At 41.0% G+C, this 18,066-nt stretch overlaps 2 protein-coding genes and 1 long non-coding RNA gene across 4 annotated transcripts in view; 1 reads left to right on the top strand and 2 right to left on the bottom strand.

The window, feature by feature from the left end:
- The window catches only part of LOC106564411 (uncharacterized), a 53,836-nt gene extending 39,961 nt beyond the window's left edge, over positions 1-13,875 (top strand). The window contains exons 4-6 of the long non-coding RNA XR_001319486.2: positions 10,878-10,998; positions 13,269-13,328; positions 13,492-13,875. This is a non-coding gene — a long non-coding RNA (uncharacterized lncRNA). The remainder of the gene's footprint in view (positions 1-10,877; positions 10,999-13,268; positions 13,329-13,491) is intronic.
- LOC106564404 (zinc finger protein 501) overlaps positions 1-18,066 on the bottom strand; it is a 127,289-nt gene that overhangs the window by 55,359 nt on the left and 53,864 nt on the right. The gene's annotated exons all lie outside the window — the stretch shown is intronic.
- LOC106564397 (zinc finger protein 2 homolog) lies at positions 269-11,812 on the bottom strand. 2 transcript variants are annotated; one of them, XM_045690964.1, is made up of 4 exons: positions 11,440-11,812; positions 10,836-10,989; positions 7,281-7,703; positions 269-982 (listed from the first exon to the last, which is right to left on the bottom strand). In XM_045690964.1, exons 1-4 carry the CDS (start codon positions 11,446-11,448, stop codon positions 972-974), a joined length of 597 nt encoding a protein of 198 aa, XP_045546920.1. In that variant the 5' UTR covers positions 11,449-11,812; the 3' UTR covers positions 269-971. The 2 variants fall into 2 exon arrangements, with proteins under 2 accessions (XP_045546920.1, XP_013985955.1); XM_014130480.2 differs by lacking the exon at positions 269-982 and having other exon boundaries at positions 4,969-7,703; positions 11,440-11,803.

The raw sequence follows: 18,066 nt of genomic DNA, 5'->3' as shown, positions 1-18,066 counted from the left end.
CACTAAAGTATAATATTTTCATTGGACAGCTTGTTGTATGAGTGACAGTGACAAATTATATTTTGTTTGTGTGGAGCACTCCATTGATTATTGATTTATGGCTGCTATATATTGTTGCCTAAAACATAAACAGAAGCTTTCTATGTCAATGTCTCTGTGTCATTTTCATGCACCACCCCTGATGTGAAGAACCTGTGTTTAGTTGTATTTAGTCATTTATTGAGGACCTCACCTCATTAAACAAGGTGGCATAGCAGCTACAACCTTCAACCTGTTACACTGGTATCATTTGTTTGGCCCTTAACAGTTAGAGGATATCTGTGTCTGAAATGTCACCTGACAGTATGTAGGGAATAAGATGACATTTCAGACAGACTCTGTGTAGGTTTAGTGTGGTGTATGGATGGGATGGCATGTTTAAATCACTGTGTAATGTACATTTACTATATTGTGTTATTTAACTTGGAATCTTTCATGCTGAAACTGTCCGTTTGGGATATTACAACAACAAATGAGTTACTGTAAGAAACTAACTGTTTTTTCCCCTCTGACACCACTGCACCATAATAGAACAGTAGAATATGGACTGAACAGTTTGGCCTATACTTTTATTTAAATGGATAGTTCAAGCCAAAATCAAAGTCATTCTAGTTGAGAAATTATATAGCATTTTCAAAAAACATTAAAAAAAAACGTTTTACATTAAAAGCTGCAAAGCCTATAACCCATGACTGGATTGAATCCCGCCCAATGTCTATTGAGCAGCACTGGGGCTGTTGAATTTCACAGTAGCATACTGGAAATCCTGGTCCTGTTTCTGGGGGTGAAACGGTGGGAAAGTGGAGTTCAGAGGAACTTCCTGGTTCCTGTGTTGGATGCTGGCGTAGCTAACGTCATCCTGCTCGTCTGTGATCGCTCTCTGTGCTGCAGCAGGGGCCATGGCCATGCCTGAGATGTTGTCATACACTGGACTAGAGTTTCCCTGATGAGGAGAGAGGACAGACAACATGAGGTGTGTGAAATGCCAGCTGGGATGTCTATACGTGCAGGTAATGTCCACTGTTGACCCCTTACAGCACAGGAGTAACTGTCTGCAGAGTAACACCAGACCACTAGAGTATTACAGGAGTATTGTTAGGAAGTAGGGTCATGGAGATGTTGTCCGTTCTTGTACCAGATGTAAGTGGGGTTGGGGTTGTCAGTCAGAAGACAGGTGGTGCTACAGGTCAGTGTTCTCTTCTTTTCCTCTGTGGAGGAAGACACCTTCACCTGCAGGTCTGAATGATAATTATTAGAACTTGCAATATGATATTGTACTGGATTACAATTTATATATTTGTATAAGTAGTTGCAGTAGATATTATATATTACCTGTGTTAGTAGTTATAGTAGTAGAAGTAGTAGATATTATATATTACCTGTGTTAATAGTATAGTATTAGTAGAATTAGATATAATATATTACCTGTGTTAATAGTTGTCACGTCCTGACCAGTAATAGGGGATATTTGTTATTCTAGTTTGGTCAGGACGTGGCAGAGGGTATTTGTTTTATGTGGTTCGGTGTGGTGGTTTGTTTAGTAGGGTATTTGATTTATGTATTCCGGGGGTTTTTGGGCACTGTTCTATGTTAGTGTATTTCTATGTTCTGTCTAGTCTTTTGTATTTCTATGTTTTGTTCATTGGGGTTGGACTCTCAATTGGAGGCAGGTGTTTTCTAGTTGCCTCTGATTGAGAGTCCTATATATAGGTATGTGTTTATTGAGTACTTTGTGGGAGATTGTTCTGTGTATAGCCTTGTGCCTTACCAGCCTGTGGTTAGTCGTTGTGGTTTCTTTGTGTACGTGTTTGTTTTGGTTCTCCTTCTTGTCCGTTTATAATAAAGAAGATGAGTGCACATTTCCCCGCTGCATTTTGGTCTATATCCGACGACAACCGTTACAGAATCTCCCACCAAACAAGGACCAAGCAGCGGGGTAAGGATCATCGGAACAAGTATATGGACTATCAGGAGAATTGGACCTGCGAGGAAATTCTGGACGGGGCTGGACCATGGCATGAGGCTGGGGATTACCGTCTCCCACCGGAGGAGATTGAAGCAGCCAAGGCAGAGTGGTGAAGGTATGAAGCCATATACGCGCCGATAAAGCACGAGAGGCAACCCCAATAACTTTTGGGGGGCCAAGGGTGAGCCCTAAGCCAACTACCTGTGCTTATATGCAGGATCGTATGGAGTGGAGGGTGCCGAGTTTTGCAGAAGTGCGCACGATCTCGCCCATATGCACGCACAGTCCAGTGCGAGTTATCCTAGCCCCTCGCAGATGCCGTGCTAGAGTGGGCATCCAGCCCGGTAGGAGGATGCCTGCGCAGCGAGTCTGGTCACCGGTGCGCCTCCGAGGACCAGGCTACCCTACGCCCGCTCTATGCACGGCAACCATCAGGCCCCTGCACAGCCCAGTACACCCTGTACTAGCACCCCGCTCGTACAGGGCTACTAGTTCCATCCAGCCAGGACGGGTTGTGCAGGAGGTGCGATCGAGACCGCCAGTGCTTCTCCACGGCCTGGTATATCCACAGCCAGCATCACGCACCAGGCCTCCAGTGCGTCAACCCAGTCCAACTCAGCCTGTTCCCGCTCCCAGCACTAGCCCTGAGGTGCGTGTCCCTAAACTGGCACTTCCAGTACCAGCACCACGCATCAGGCTTCCAGTGCGTAATCCCAGTCTCGAGTTTCCGACGACAGTGCCCAGTCCAGAGTGTCCGGAAACAGTGCCCTGTCCAGAGTGTCCGACGACAGTCCAGTGTCCAGAATATTCGGCAACAGTGCCCCGTCCAGAGTATCCGACAACAGTACCCCGTCCAGAGTATCCGGTAAGAGTGTCTAGCCCGGAACCGAGTGAGATGGCCTACAGTTCGGAACCAAGGGAGACGGCCCACAGTTCGGAGGAGTGAATGAATCTACAGTCCGGAACCGAGCAAGACGGCCTGCAGTCCGGAACCGAGTGAGTCTGCCTGCGGTCCGGAGCCCCCAGAGATGCTCTTCAGCCCTGAACATTGTGCAGGGGTGGACTGGTCAGGGGGTGGCTGTAGACCAGAACCTGAGCCACCTCCAGTATAGGTGGGTTGGGGAGGGGGGGTGTAGCACAGGTGCCGTAGTTGACGGCAGCCACCCTCCCTTCCCTCCCTTTAGTTTAGGGGATTTATGTTTGTTTTGGGATAATTTGGTTTTTTTGTGTCAGGTGCATCTGGGGTCTGCACCTTTTGGGGGGGGGGGTACTGTCACATCCTGACCAGTAATAGGGGTTATTTGTTATTGTAGTTTGGTCAGGACGTGGCAGAGGGTATTTGTTTTATGTGGTTCGAGGTGGTGGTTTGTTTAGTAGGGTATTTTTTTAAAAATGTATTCCGGGGGTTTTTGGGCACTGTTCTATGTTAGTGTATTTCTATGTTCTGTCTAGTCTTTTGTATTTCTATGTTTTGTTAATTGGGGTTGGACTCTCAATTGGAGGCAGGTGTTTTCTAGTTGCCTCTGATTGAGAGTCCTATATATAGGTATGTGTTTGAGTACTTTGTGGGAGATTGTTCTGTGTATAGCCTTGTGCCTTACCAGCCTGTGATTAGTAGTTGTGGTTTCTTAATGTACGTGTTTGTTTTGGTTCTCCTTCTTGTCCGTTTATAATAAAGAAGATGAGTACACATTTCCCCGCTGCATTTTGGTCTATATCCGACGACAACCGATACAATAGTATAGTATTAGTAGAATTAGATATAATATATTACCTGTGACAGTTCCAGGGAAGCTGTACCCCCATTCTGCATACTGTGTTTTAAATCTGAACTTGTACTCAGCTGAATCTCTCTCTCTCAGGTCTGTGATTCTCAGGTTGCAGTCCTTCTCTTTAGTCCCAAGGCACTCAGTACGACCTGCATTCTCTGGCACTGAGCTCAGGATTTTAGACACCTCATTCATTTCTATTGGATATACCAGTTTAGTTCTGAGACTACATGATAACTTGGATGTTGATATGTACAGGGCAGTTCCACTGTTGAGCCCTTTAAGGCACAGATACTCTGATGGGTGTAAGTCACGTTGAAACAGTTCTGACACAGAACACCTAAAACAGTAGTAGGCCCATTCATTTATTCAATTTGTTTCCTCAATTATTATTGCGCTGAACAACAATATAAACACAACATGCAACAATTTCTAAGATTTTACTGAATTACAGTTCATATAAAGAAATCAGTCAATGGAAATAAATGAATTAGGGGGTGGCAGGTAGCCTAGTGGTTAGAGCATTGGGTGAGTAACCGAAAGGTTGCTAGATCAAATTCCCGAGCTGATAAGGTAAAAATCTGTCGTTCTGCCCCTGAACAAGGCAGTTAACCCACTGTTCCTAGGCCGTCATTGTAAATAAGAACTTGTTCTTAACTGACTTGCCTAGTTAAAGGTTAAAAAACAAAAATAATAATAATTTGACCCTAATCTATGCATTTCACATGACTGGGAGTACAGATATGCATCTGTTGGTCACAGATACCTTAAAAAAAAAGGTAGTCAGTATCTGGTGTGACCACCATTTCACATAAGATAATGGATTTGATTTATTTTTGTATTGAATACATGTATCTTATGTGAAATGGTGGTCACACCAGATACTGACTACCTTTTTTAAGGTATCTGTGACCAACAGATGCATATCTGTACTCCCAGTCATGTGAAATGCATAGATTAGGGTCAAATTATTATTATTTTTGTTTTTTAACCTTTAACTAGGCAAGTCAGTTAAGAACAAGTTCTTATTTACAATGACGGCCTAGGAACAGTGGGTTAACTGCCTTGTTCAGGGGCAGAACGACAGATTTGACTTTTGAGTCCCTGTTGTAATTTCCATGACAATGGATTTTATTTATTTTTGTATTGAATACATGTGTCATGGAAATTACAACAGGGACTCTAAAGTCAAACTTTAATGAATAATGATATATTGTCAGCAAGCTAGAGCGGTTCCAACAAACTTAATGCACTACAGTACACGTCGGTCAGGAGCTTTTTCGGGGCAGTCCCGTTAAGTTCTCTTATATACTGCTTACACAGACAAGTTATATTTGCATGATTTACATTTTTCATTATTCATCAATAATGTTTGGTTCCTGCATGTGACTGGCACCGTCTCCTATCTTAATTTACAGAACATATTCTGGGCCTTCTGCCAAAAAATCTGAGGGGGTCATGACCATCTCCCCCTCATATCTACCCAGCACCTACAGAAACCAATGATTGTATGAGACAAGATGTACAATTCAAGACTCTCCCTTCAGACAACATTTCCATCACACATGGATATGCACCAACTATTGTTGAAACATTATTCTACATTATTTAATGGATAATAGGAGTTAATGAAATAAGATACAGCTCTGAACACCCCCACCCCACCACACACAGCACTCCTACTCAAAGACGCTTGATACATATGGATCTAGAGCTGCATATTATGCTACACTGGTTACCATGGTAATCAGACTTAGTTAACTGTTAGAGAATGGGAGATGGATAACAGGTTGTTTTCTATTTAAACTTTATTTAGGAATCTGGAACCGGTGGCGGAGAGGAGGGAGATGAAAGAAAACATGTATGTGATTTCTGGTGTTTTTTCAGTGACCCGGAATGAGCAAAGTTCTTTCCACATAGACAGGAGTAAGATTTCTCTCCTGTGTGTATGCGTTGGTGTCTACTCAGCTTTACTGATTGATTGAAGTTCTTCCCACACTGATCACAGCCATAAGGCTTCTTTCTTGTGTGTATGCGTTGGTGTGAAGTCAGGTTTCCTGATTGATTGAAGCTCTTCCCACACTGATCACAGCTATATGGCTTCTCTCCTGTGTGTATGCGTTGGTGTGTAGTCAGGTTTCCTGAACGATTGAAGCTCTTCCCACACTGATCACAGCTATAAGGCTTCTCTCCTGTGTGTATGCGTTGGTGTGTAGTCAGGGCTCCTGAATGATAGAAGCTCTTTCCACACTGATCACAGCTATAAGGCTTCTCTCCTGTGTGTATGCGTTGGTGTGTAGTCAGGGCTCCTGAATGATTGAAGCTCTTCCCACACTGATCACAGCTATAAGGCTTCTCTCCTGTGTGTATGCGCTGGTGTCTACTCAGCTGTACTGAAAGATTGAAGCTCTTCCCACACTGATCACAGCTATAAGGCTTCTCTCCTGTGTGTATGCGTTGGTGTATAGTCAGACTGTAATCTCGAACAAAACTCTTTCCACACTGATCACAGCTATAAGGCTTCTCTCCTGTGTGTATGTGTTGGTGTGAAATCAGGTCTCCTGATCGACTGAAGCTCTTCCCACATTGATCACAACTATAAGGCTTCTCTCCTGTGTGTATGCGTTGGTGTGTAGTCAGGGCTCCTGATTGATTGAAGCTCTTCCCACACTGATCACAGCTATAAGGCTTCTCTCCTGTGTGTATGTGTTGGTGTGTAGTCAGGGCTCTTGATTGACTGAAGCTCTTCCCACACTGATCACAGCTATAAGGCTTCTCTCCTGTGTGTATGCGTTGGTGTATAATCATGGATCCTGAATAATTGAAGCTCTTCCCACACTGATCACAGCTATAAGGCTTCTCTCCTGTGTGTATGCGTTGGTGCATAATCAGGGATCCTGAATAATTGAAGCTCTTCCCACACAGATCACAGCTATAAGGCTTCTCTCCTGTGTGTATGCGTTGGTGTATAATCAGGGATCTTGCATGATTGAAGCTCTTCCCACACTGATCACAGCTATAAGGCTTTTCCCCTGTGTGTATGCGTTTGTGTGTAGTCAGGGCTCCTGAATTATTGAATCTCTTCCCACATTGATCACAGCTATAAGGCTTCTCTCCTCTGTGTACTCGGTGGTGTGTAGTCAGGCATCCAGACGTAGAGAAATTCTTCCCACACTGATCACAGCTATAAGGCTTCTCTCCTGTGTGTATGCGTTGGTGTTTAGTCAGGTTTCCTGAATGATTGAAGCTCTTCCCACACTGATCACAGCTATAAGGCTTCTCCCCTGTGTGTATGCGTTTGTGTGTAGTCAGGGCTCCTGAATTATTGAATCTTTTCCCACACTGATCACAGCTATAAGGCTTCTCTCTTGTGTGTATGTGTTGGTGTGTGGTCAGGTGTACTAATTGATTGAAGCTCTTCCCACACTGATCACAGCTATAAGGCTTCTCTCCTGTGTGTATGGACTGGTGTGTAGTCAGGTCTCCTGAATTATTGAAGCTCTTACCACACTGATCACAGCTATAAGGCTTCTCTCCTGTGTGTATGCACTGGTGTGTAGTCAGGTCTCCTGATTGAGTTAAGTATTTCCCACAGTCAAAGCAGGTGTAAGGTCTCTCCCCTGGATGAATTCTCTGATGAGATTTTAAGGTTTTAGATGCAGGGAAACTCTTCCCAAACTGCGAGCAGTGGTATGGTTTCTCTCCGGTGTGAATCTGTTTTTGAATGATCAAATCCTTCTCTTTAGCAAAACTCTTCCCACAGTCAGAGCAGCAGTGGTGAGGTTTCTTCCCTATAGCTCTATGCTGGTGTTTCTTGAGGTGTTCTGATCTGGAGAAACTCTTCTCTTTCTTGTCAGCATCATGATGTTGTTGAGGCTCCCCAGATGATAAGCCCCTCCCACTGAGAGAGCAACAATTACAGCTGTCCTCTGTGAAACAAAGACATTGAATAGTTAGGTTTTGCAAATATGGGTCCATAAACAGATGGGGCGTTATATGAAATAAATGCCTTTTGTGTCCGTTAGATATTTTTCCAGTAATAATTGTGCACCAATATTCAATTTTAAATCTCTGTTATATTAAATAAAGTGCCCTTTAATACAGAACACTTGGAGAATTAGGTTAATCCGATTTTTAATATGAATAAAGACTTTCTAAATGACATTTTAGCATTTTGAGTAAAGTTACAAGCGCAGAATAATATGATTGTGAATAGTCAATTAGTATAAGAGTTTGATTTAAATGTTTACATGCTTTGAAAGAACAATTTCCCTAATAAACCTGTTTACATGGACACACATGAAATCAGGCTACCTGATGGGACTTTGATAAATGCAAAAAGTAGTCAATCAAAATAAACTTTCTACAACTGCGACCATGTCATTTTTTAAAGCATATTTGATTCTGAGTTTGGACAAATAAAGTGTGTATGTGAAAACTATTTCTAAGCTGCATACTTGTTTTTCTTGAATGCACTGCACAAAGAAGTTAGCTTGCGCTGCTTGTGTTAGCACATGCACAGATTAAATACACCTCTATAACTGTGATTGAAGTGTTCTAATCATTCTAAAGACTGTTCAGAATACCAGGTATTTTTAAAGGCGTATCCTTACACCAATTAAGATCAGCAGAGTGAGATGTTTACATGACTAATGCCATACTCAGTCTACTGCCATAATCAGTTTAATAGGAAATGATTGGCGTTGTCATGACGTTGCACTCTTTGGGTACAGCGAGCACTATTCCCCCTCCCTCTGCACCATCCCCCTCTCTCTGTCTCTCCTACACCCAGGCTGGTGCAACCTCAGGTCGTAAATTCCTGGAGGAGAATCCTGCCTCATGGCCAGACAGTATAGAGAGAGTGAGTTTTCATAGAGAGAACAAAGGAATTTCTTCCACCTACATTTACATTTTAGTCATTTAGCAGACGCTCTTATCCAGAGCGACTTACAGAAGTGAATGCACACATTTCATACATTATTTTTTTCCTTCTCCGTACTGGTCCCCCGTGGGAATCGAACCCACATCCCTGGCGTTGCAAACACCATTCTCTACCAACTGAGCCACACAGGACCAGAACTTGAGGTCCGAACAATATTCGTGTTCTGAAGAATGTATAAAAGATCAGTGAAGTAACGAGCTACGAACTGGTCCGTTTGGTACAATTTTATGAAACTCATGAGAGACAATATCGCCACATTACCATAATCCTGTTTATACAACAGTCTCAGTTATGAGGCTTACATCTAATTGTTGTACAAAATGAATGAGTAAAGATGAAACTTGTGAAATGATGTGATGATATGTAATGATGTTAATGTGAGAGAATTGTATTTCTGTTTAAAGTTTCCAGGGGCACAGACAGGACCCGGCGTCATGAGACAGCCCTTTTCTATGTTCCGAATAAAACGCCCACCTGGGTTTTCTATCACCAGACCAGCCTACCTCGATTTCCACGAGAGGGCCAAGGTTTGAGACCATACCAGTACCTCTATCACAGAGGGAAATAAGGGTCTGAGTAGATTGCTGAATCTTTTAACCATCCCACGTTGTTAAACTCTTACCGACAGAATAAGAACAAGTCTTTGATATTAATTACTAGTCTGCAGCTACAAATTCGGTATCATTGAACGCGAAGACCGACAACCGCCGAAACATCTATCCTATAACGACATGAATGAATTTCACTCTGAACTATACATCCTAACCACGACAGATAGAAAGAGAGGGCGGACAAACTCTCCAACAGAAACAAACTTTTCAACAGAGATCCCGATGACACATTGAGCGTAAATATATTGATTGCAACTATTGAGCGTTCATGTGCAAAGGATTAGCATTTCAATTGTTATAATTATCAACTCTGTAGTGCCTTCTCAGCTGACCCCCACTAGCCCACATCCACTATCATTTCTTTGTAACCATATCTACTTTGTTTGTTTGTGTGATGCATTTCTGTGAGCACTTAGTTAGTAAAAAAAATGATTTTAAGACAATTGATGTATGGATGACTCATAGTGAAGACTGGGTTCGTGCAGATAACCAACAATTTACGACGTTTGGAATGAGACTAACATGAGGTAAAGAATAAATCCTTAATCAGAAGACTAAGTGATCAGATATTAAAATATCTGAAAGTTATATTAGGAAAATTATAACTTTAATCTGAATATTTTCCTTGGTGCCCCGACTTCCTAGTTAATTACAGTTACATGATTAAGTAGTTTAATCACGTAATAATAATAATTACAGAGAATTTGTGATAAAGATTAATCTTCAGTTTTATGATGCCAAAGACACGACAGTGTGCATGTAAAGCCCTAGTTATTTGGTTACTTTGACAGTCATTTCTGAACATTATTTATTTCATGTAATTACTGATGATTTTACATCTGTCCCTCATTTTAAGGTCAACCCTGTTACATGAACTGAACTCTTGTTTTAATATGGTGAAACTATTCTTTGAAAAAATGTTTTGAAAATATTTTTTTGCATAAGAAACATTGAACATCTAATAGTCAAATCAGAGTAAAAGCAGATGAGCTGGTTCTACTCTTTTTATCAATTTACTGCTGTTTTATGGTGGGAAACTGAGCATCTCAACCCCTTTACACAGGCATGCTAGAACTGTTTTAACAATAACTTTTTTTGTTAAGATTGCATTCAATTACCACTCCCTTTTGCACAATACTAGCTTCCATTCCCCCTGTCACAAGCAGATTCATGGCTGATTTAAAGGACTATTTTACCAATGTAATGTTTTTGTTGTTTTCACTAGTCCCCTGTTACGGTCAACCCTGTTACTTTATTTAGCACATTGGCTCTTACTATAGGATTTATATTTCATTTAACCTCTTGAGATGGCAAAACATGTGTTTTATTAAGTTGAACACGTCATCTTTATGACAGAATGTTAAAACGATGTAAAATCAAACTTTTTTTTTTACCAAGGTACACTTCTTAAAATTGGGTGGAACGACCAGATATTTTCATCAATATATAATTGATCAATTAATTGTTACAGAAGCAGTCTAGTCTAATCCACACACCATGGTTCTTACTTAATAAAATTAAATCTCCATGTTCCTCTTCTCCTTTCTTAGTTCCACTCTGCCCTGGTGTTTTCCTGCAGTCGACCAGACCCAGCAGTAAAGTACAGGGAGGCGATCGACCTGGGGACTCAGGGTGGATGGAGGGGGACGGACTAGATTTGTCCTGTTGGAAGTATTCAACATAGATTAACATTAAACCTAATATTGTATTAATTCAGTCTAAACCTCTGATTCGGGTGCATCCCTCGAACATCTCCTTTTTCCTCAAATGTTCAATCGTTCACTACAACTCACAAATCTAAGAGCATTAGATTGATGGAGGCATGGGCTAGTTTCCACCATATATCTCATACCAGTCATTTCCTATCAAACAGCGATGAAGAGGTGAAGCGAGACGGATAACTGGGCCCAAAATCTGGCTTCTGCCTTATTTGATCGAATATACATTTAAGTAGCAGGCTACTTTGAAGAAGAAAAAAAATCCCAACAAGTTTTACCGTTATGTTTTTTTTGTCGATATGTTAAAACCCAACCCAACAGGAATGTGGAGGATCAAAGACGATGAAAACTAGTCCTAGACATTTTGTACAAAACAGCAGGGATATAGACTTACCCGATCCATTGTGGAAGCTATTGTTTCTTTGTATGGAATGAAATGTTGTAGGCTCCAGTACAGTTAGACTACTTTGTTGTAGTGTAGAGATAATGACTAGGGAGTTGCGGAGAGAAAATAGGATTCCCAAGGCTGCAAATGATGCGCCCCTAGATCAGAGCAATCAAACATCTACTTCAATATCAAAACGGAATTAAGTTAGGACGAATAAACGTCTCATGTAGCCTAATATTACTTCAGAAAGTTCGTGGATAACATTTTACGTGATCTATAAAATTCGAGTAAAGTCAAGAAAACGTTCAACACCCCCTTTCGCTAAGAATCTTGTTGTCTGCTATCTTCTACCCTTGCCTGGCAGTCACTTGGAACACATGCGCAAAGAGGGAGTATCTGAATAGGCCTCTCGTGAGGGGTGCCTGAGAATTACTACTTCCGGTCTTTGGCTGCTGCTATAATGGCAGCTGCTGTACATTACCAGCACAGACAGGACAAAGAGCTGTTTATGCAAGTCTTGCAATGGGTGCATCAAACCTAATTCACAATTAATTCTCCGGTCAAAAATAAACTTAAGTCCAGCGGTGGAAAAAGTACCCAAGTGTTATACTTGAGTCAAAGTAAAGATACCGTAATAGAAAATGACAAGTAAAAGTGAAAATTCTACTTGAGTAAAAGTATTTGGTTTTAAAAATACTTATGTATCAAAATAAATATAATTGCTCAAATATACTTAAGTATTAAAAGTATGAATAATTAAAATGTCCTTATAATAAGCAAACCAGACGGCAAAATGTTCTTGTTTTTTTTTATTTACGGATAGGCAGAGGCACACTCCAACCCTCAGACTTAATTTACAAACAAAACAATTGTGTTTAGTGAGTCTGCCAGATCAGAGTAAGTAGGGATGACCAGGGATGTTCTCTTGATAAGTGTGTGAATTTAACCATTTTCTGTACTGCTAAGCATTCAAATTTTACTTTTGCGTGTCAGGGAAAATGTATGGAGTAAAAAGTATATCACTTTCTTTAGGAATGTAGTGAAGTAAAAGTAGTCAAAAATATAAATACTAAAGTACAGATTCCCCCCCAAAAAACTACTTAAGTAGCACTTTAAAGTATTTTTACTTAAGTCTTTCTTCTAAACTAAACTACAGCCAAATATACTGTATTTATAACTAACTCCCTTCTGTCTATGTATATAACTTGTATAAAATAAAGATGTTATTTCAAAATAACAGTAAACATAATGCTTTATAGCTACAATATAGCTAACGTTAGCTAGCTAATGACAAGCTCATCTCTGCTGCCTGGATGCTTTCACGTTTCTCTCGTCTGGATTTCTTGCTGTTAGTTACCACATGGACAAGCAGTAGCCTACTGCAGTAGTCAGACTACACCAATTACCAAAATGTCATGTTTATACTGCACAAATATTTGAGAACAGTCAGCCCTCGAATGCTAGCTAACGAACGTTAGTTGATTGTAACATTGACACTGTCTGTGTGCTGATTACAGGTTTAACTAACGTTAGTTGATTGTAACACTGACATTGTCTGTGTGCTGACTACAGGTTTAACTAACGTTAGTTGATCATAACATTGAGACTGTGTGCTGACTACATGTTTAACTAACGTTAGTTGATTGTAACATTGACACTGTCTGTGTGCTGACTACAGGTTTAACTAACAATAGTTGATCATAACATTGAGACTGTGTGCTGACTACAGGTTTAACTAACGTTAGTTGATTGTAACATTGAGACTGTGTGCTGACTACAGGTTTAACTAACGTTAGTTGATCGTAACATTGACACTGTCTGTGTGCTGACTACAGGTTTGGAGGCCACTCTACAGATGAACCCTCTATCCTGACACCTTTGGAGCAGTGCTGCAGGTAAAACATGGTACATGATTAAACATTAAGATGCAATGACTTGTGTTGTCATGAATATATATATTCAGCTAGAGGAGACATGATAAATGAAAAATATAATTGATTCCTCTTTTTTTATCAACTTTTACTCCATTTCTCTCTCGCTCTCTTTCTCCTTATCTAGGATCCGTCGCTCCACCCCACTGCTTCTGCCTGCGTCTCCTCTCCCTGCCCCAGTACAGTCTGTCATGTCATGAGGGACTCTCTTTTTCATGATCCTCTATTCTCCGTGGCCCCTCTCCAAGCTGCAACTCTCCGCCCTGGACCGTTGCCTAGCGACCGTGCTCAGAACCTTGAGCCGTCGCCAGGAGCGACAGTGTTGCCGCCATGGAAGAGGCGAGGATGATGTCACTCATTACAAGACATTACATTACATTTACATTTACAAGACCTTGGTTACACCTGTGACACATGCACGGTACACTCTTAGAAAAAAAAATATTTTGACAGTTGAAGTGTTGTTGTTGAGTGGGTGTGGCAACACTACACTTTTAGAAAAAAAAGGTGCTATCTAGAACCTTAAAGGGTTATTCAGCTCTCCCCATAGGAGAACCCTTTTGGGTTCCAGGTAGAACCCTTTGGGTACCATGTAGAATGCCTTTGTAGAAAGGGTTCTACATGGAACCCAAAAGGCTTCTACCTGGAACCAAAAAAGTTCTATATGGAAGTGAAAAGGGTTCTTCAAAGGGTTATCTTATGGAGAAAGCCGAAGAACCCTTTAAGGTTCTAGATAGCACCTTTTTTACTCAAAGTGTAGTGTTGCCATGCCCACTCGACGACAACACTTCAACCGTCAAAATAAATTGTCCTGGTGCATCACCATGGCGTTGATGAATTGTGTGACATCATTGCATTGGCAAGCCACAAGACTGACATAAGGACATTTGCTGTTTCTGGCATCATTTGTTTGGCTTCTAACTGTTAGAGAGGATAGCTGCATCCCAAATGTTAACTGACATTCAGTACCAGTCAAAAGTTTGGACACACCTATTCATACATTGTAGAATAATGGTGAAGACATCAAAACTATGAAATCATGTAGTAACCAAAAAAGTGTTAAACAAACCAAAATATATGTTATGTTTTAGATTCTTCAAAGTAGCCACCCTTTGCCTTGATGACAGCTTTGCACAATCTTGGCATTGGGTCTTTCAACCAGCTTCAGAGGTAGTCACCTGGAATGCATTTCAATTAACAGGTGTGCCTTGTTAAAAGTGAATTTGTGGAATTTCTTTCCTCAATGTGTTGCCAATCAGTTGTGTTGTGACAAATTAGGGGTGGTATAAATCAAATAAAACTTTTTGTCACATGTGCCGAATACAATAAGTGTAGACCTTACCGTGAAATGCTTACTTACAAGCCCTTAACCAAAAGTGCAGTTCAAGAAAGAGTTAAGAAAATATTTACCAAATAAATTATAGTAAAAATATTAAAAAGTAACACAATAAAATAACAATAACGAGGCTATATGCAAGGGGTACCGGTACCGAGTCAATGTGCGGGGGTACAAGTTAGTCGAGGTAATTTGTACATGTAGGTAGGGGTGAAGTGACTATGCATAGATAATAAACAGCTAATACCAGCAGTGTACAAAACAAATGGAGGTGGGGGGTGTGTCAATGTAAATAGTCCAGTGGCCATTTTATTAATTATTCAGGAGTCTTATGGCTTGGGGGTAGAAGCTGTTAAGGAGCATTTGGGTCCTAGAATTGGTACTTCGGTACCACTTGCCGTGCCAGAGCAGAGAAAACCGTCCATGACTTAAGTGATTGGAGTCCGACAATTTTTTGGGCTTTCCTCTGACAACGCCTAGTATTTAGGTCCTGGATGGCAGGAAGCTTGGCCCAAGTGATGTACAGGATCGTACGCACTATCTTTCATTAACTCTTACATCTAGATGTTCCGCTAGCGGAACGCCGCTCCAATATCTAATGATAGGGCGTGGCACGAATTACAAATTCCTCGAAAATCCCAAAACTTAAATTTTTCAAACGACTATTTTACACAATTTTAAAGACAAGACTCTCCTTTATCTAACCACACTGTCCGATTTCAAAAAGGCTTTACAACGAAAGCAAAACATTAGATTATGTCAGGAGAGTATCCAGCCAGAAATAATCAGACACCCATTTTTCAAGCTAGCATATAATGTCACAAAAACCAAAACCACAGCTAAATGCAGCACTAACCTTTGATGATCTTTATCAGATGACACTCCTAGGACATTATGTTATACAATACATGCATGTTTTGTTCAATCAAGTTCATATTTATATCAAAAACCAGCTTTTTACATTAGCATGTGACGTTCAGAACTAGCATTCCCACCGAACACTTCCGGTGAATTTAATAAATTACTCACGATAAACGTTCACAAAAAACATAACAATTATTTTAAGAATTATAGATACAGAACTCCTTAATGCAATCGCGGTGTCCGATTTTAAAATAGCTTTTCGGTGAAAGCACATTTTGCAATATTCTGAGTACTCACCAAACTCAGATTTACTATAAGAAAAATTGGATTACCTTTGCTGTTCTTCGTCAGAATGCACTCCCAGGACTTCTACTTCAACAACAAATGTTGGTTTGGTTCCAAATAATCCATAGTTATATCCAAATAGCGGCGTTTTGTTCGTGCGTTCAAGACACTATCCGAAGGGTAACGAAGGGTGACGCGCCGGCGCATATCGTGACAAAAAAAATCAAAATATTCCATTACCGTACTTCGAAGCATGTCAAACGCTTTTTAAAATCAATTTTTACGCGATTTTTCTCGTAAAATAGCGATAATATTCCGACCGGGAGTCGTTGTTTTCGTTCAAAGACTGAAAATGTAAAATGGACTCTTCACGTGCACGCGTGCACCCGTCTCATTGTTCTCAGATCGACCACTATCCAAATGCGCTACTGTTTTTCAGCCAGGGACTGCAGAGTCATCATTCAACGTTCTGGCGCCTTCTGAGAGCCTATGGGAGTCTTAGAAAATGTCACGTTACAGCAGAGATCCTCTGTTTTCGATAAAGAGGCTATAGAAAGCCAAGAAATGGTCAGAGAGGGCACTTCCTGTTTGGAATCTTCTCAGGTTTTGGCCTGCCATATGAGTTCTGTTATACTCACAGACACCATTCAAACAGTTTTAGAAACTTTAGGGTATTTTCTATCCAAATCAAACAATTATATGCATATTCTAGTTTCTGGGCAGGAGTAATAAACAGATTAAATCGGGTACGTTTTTTATCCGGCCGTGAAAATACTGCCCCCTATCCATAACAGGTTAATGTGAAGACTGTTATATCAAATAAATTCTCTATGTGTAATTATTACCTGATTTAAACTAATCACGTAAACAGTAATTAACTAGGAAGTCGGGGCACCATGGGAAAAGGTTGTTTATAGAGTCACTATTTCCCGAATGTAACTTTCTTCACATTTTCATATCTTATCGATTTACAGTCACTTATTAATGTATTATTACCTCATCAGTCATTTTCTGAATGTCGCAAACCCTTGGATATCTGCATGAACCCTTCCGCAGAGGTAGGGAGGCGAGCAGGCCAGAGGTGGATGAATGCAGTGCCCTTCTTTGGGTGTAGGGACTGATCAGAGCCTGAAGGTACGGTGGTGCCGTTCCCCTCACAGCTCCGTAGGCAAGCACCATGGTCTTGTAGCAGAAGCGAGCTTCAACTGGAAGCCAGTGGAGTGTGCGGAGGAGCGGGGTGACGTGAGAGAACTTGGGAAGGTTGAACACCAGACGGGCTGCAGCGTTCTGGATGAGTTGTAGGGGTTTAATGGCACAGGCAGGGAGCCCCGCCAACAGCGAGTTGCAGTAATCCAGACGGGAGATGACAAGTGCCTGGATTAGGACCTGCGCCGCTTCCTGTGTAAGGCAGGGTCGAACTCTGTGAATGTTGTAGAGCATGAACCTACAGGATCAGGTCACCGCCTTGATGTTAGCTTATTTCAGGTATGTTCATCCCCATTTTGTTCCATTTGCTTCTGTTCAAGAAACATTTTAACAGAATTGGGGGAACGAACACATCCCTGATCACGCGTAGACACAATTCACTTTCATAGCAGCCACGTTGTATTCCTTGTCGCATCTATGCACCGTTACTTTATCTTTTTCGTTTTTTTAAATTGCCAGCATCTTGAAGCTAAAATTGGGATCATGTTTACTGTGCTAATGACCATACCAACAGTAAAGGAGAGCAATGTACAATACAGTGAACTCAGCAAAATGAGGCAATTTGTGGTAAGTACATGCGGGCCGCCATCTTTATGCACCTCTGCTACTGTTACAGAAGCAGACTGTAGTCTAATCTACACACCATGGTTCTTATTTAATGAAAACAAATCTCCATCTTCCTTATCTTCTCCTCCTCCTCTCTCAGTTCCACTCTGCCTCGGTGTTTTCCTGCAGTCGAATCATGAACCAGGCATATTTCAAAAATGTATTTACTTAAAATGTAATCTTAAACCTAACCGTAACCACACGGTTAACCTTATGACTCACACTAACCTTTAAATAAAAAAGCAAATTTTTGTTTCCATGAACTTCCACGACATACATTTTTGACTTTCTGGCTGTGGTAACGACTGCCTGACATTTAAGAAATGTATTTTCATTGCCATTGCATATTAGCAGGCAATCGCTGGGAATTATTTATTGGGTTAATTTACAGGAACATGATGTGTC

This window comes from Salmo salar, chromosome ssa12 (genome assembly GCF_905237065.1).
Source record: "Salmo salar chromosome ssa12, Ssal_v3.1, whole genome shotgun sequence".
NCBI lineage: Eukaryota > Metazoa > Chordata > Actinopteri > Salmoniformes > Salmonidae > Salmo > Salmo salar.
Note: the sequence above shows the minus strand (reverse complement) of the source record. Positions and strands in the feature narration are given on the sequence as shown.

What these genes read in the sequence shown, in the direction of transcription:
- LOC106564397 (XM_014130480.2), bottom strand. An exon ending in TGGAGATTTAATTTTATTAA is followed by an intron (nt 7,704 to 10,835) that starts GTAAGAACCATG and finishes TTTGTTTCACAG; the next exon opens with AGGACAGCTGTAATTGTTGC.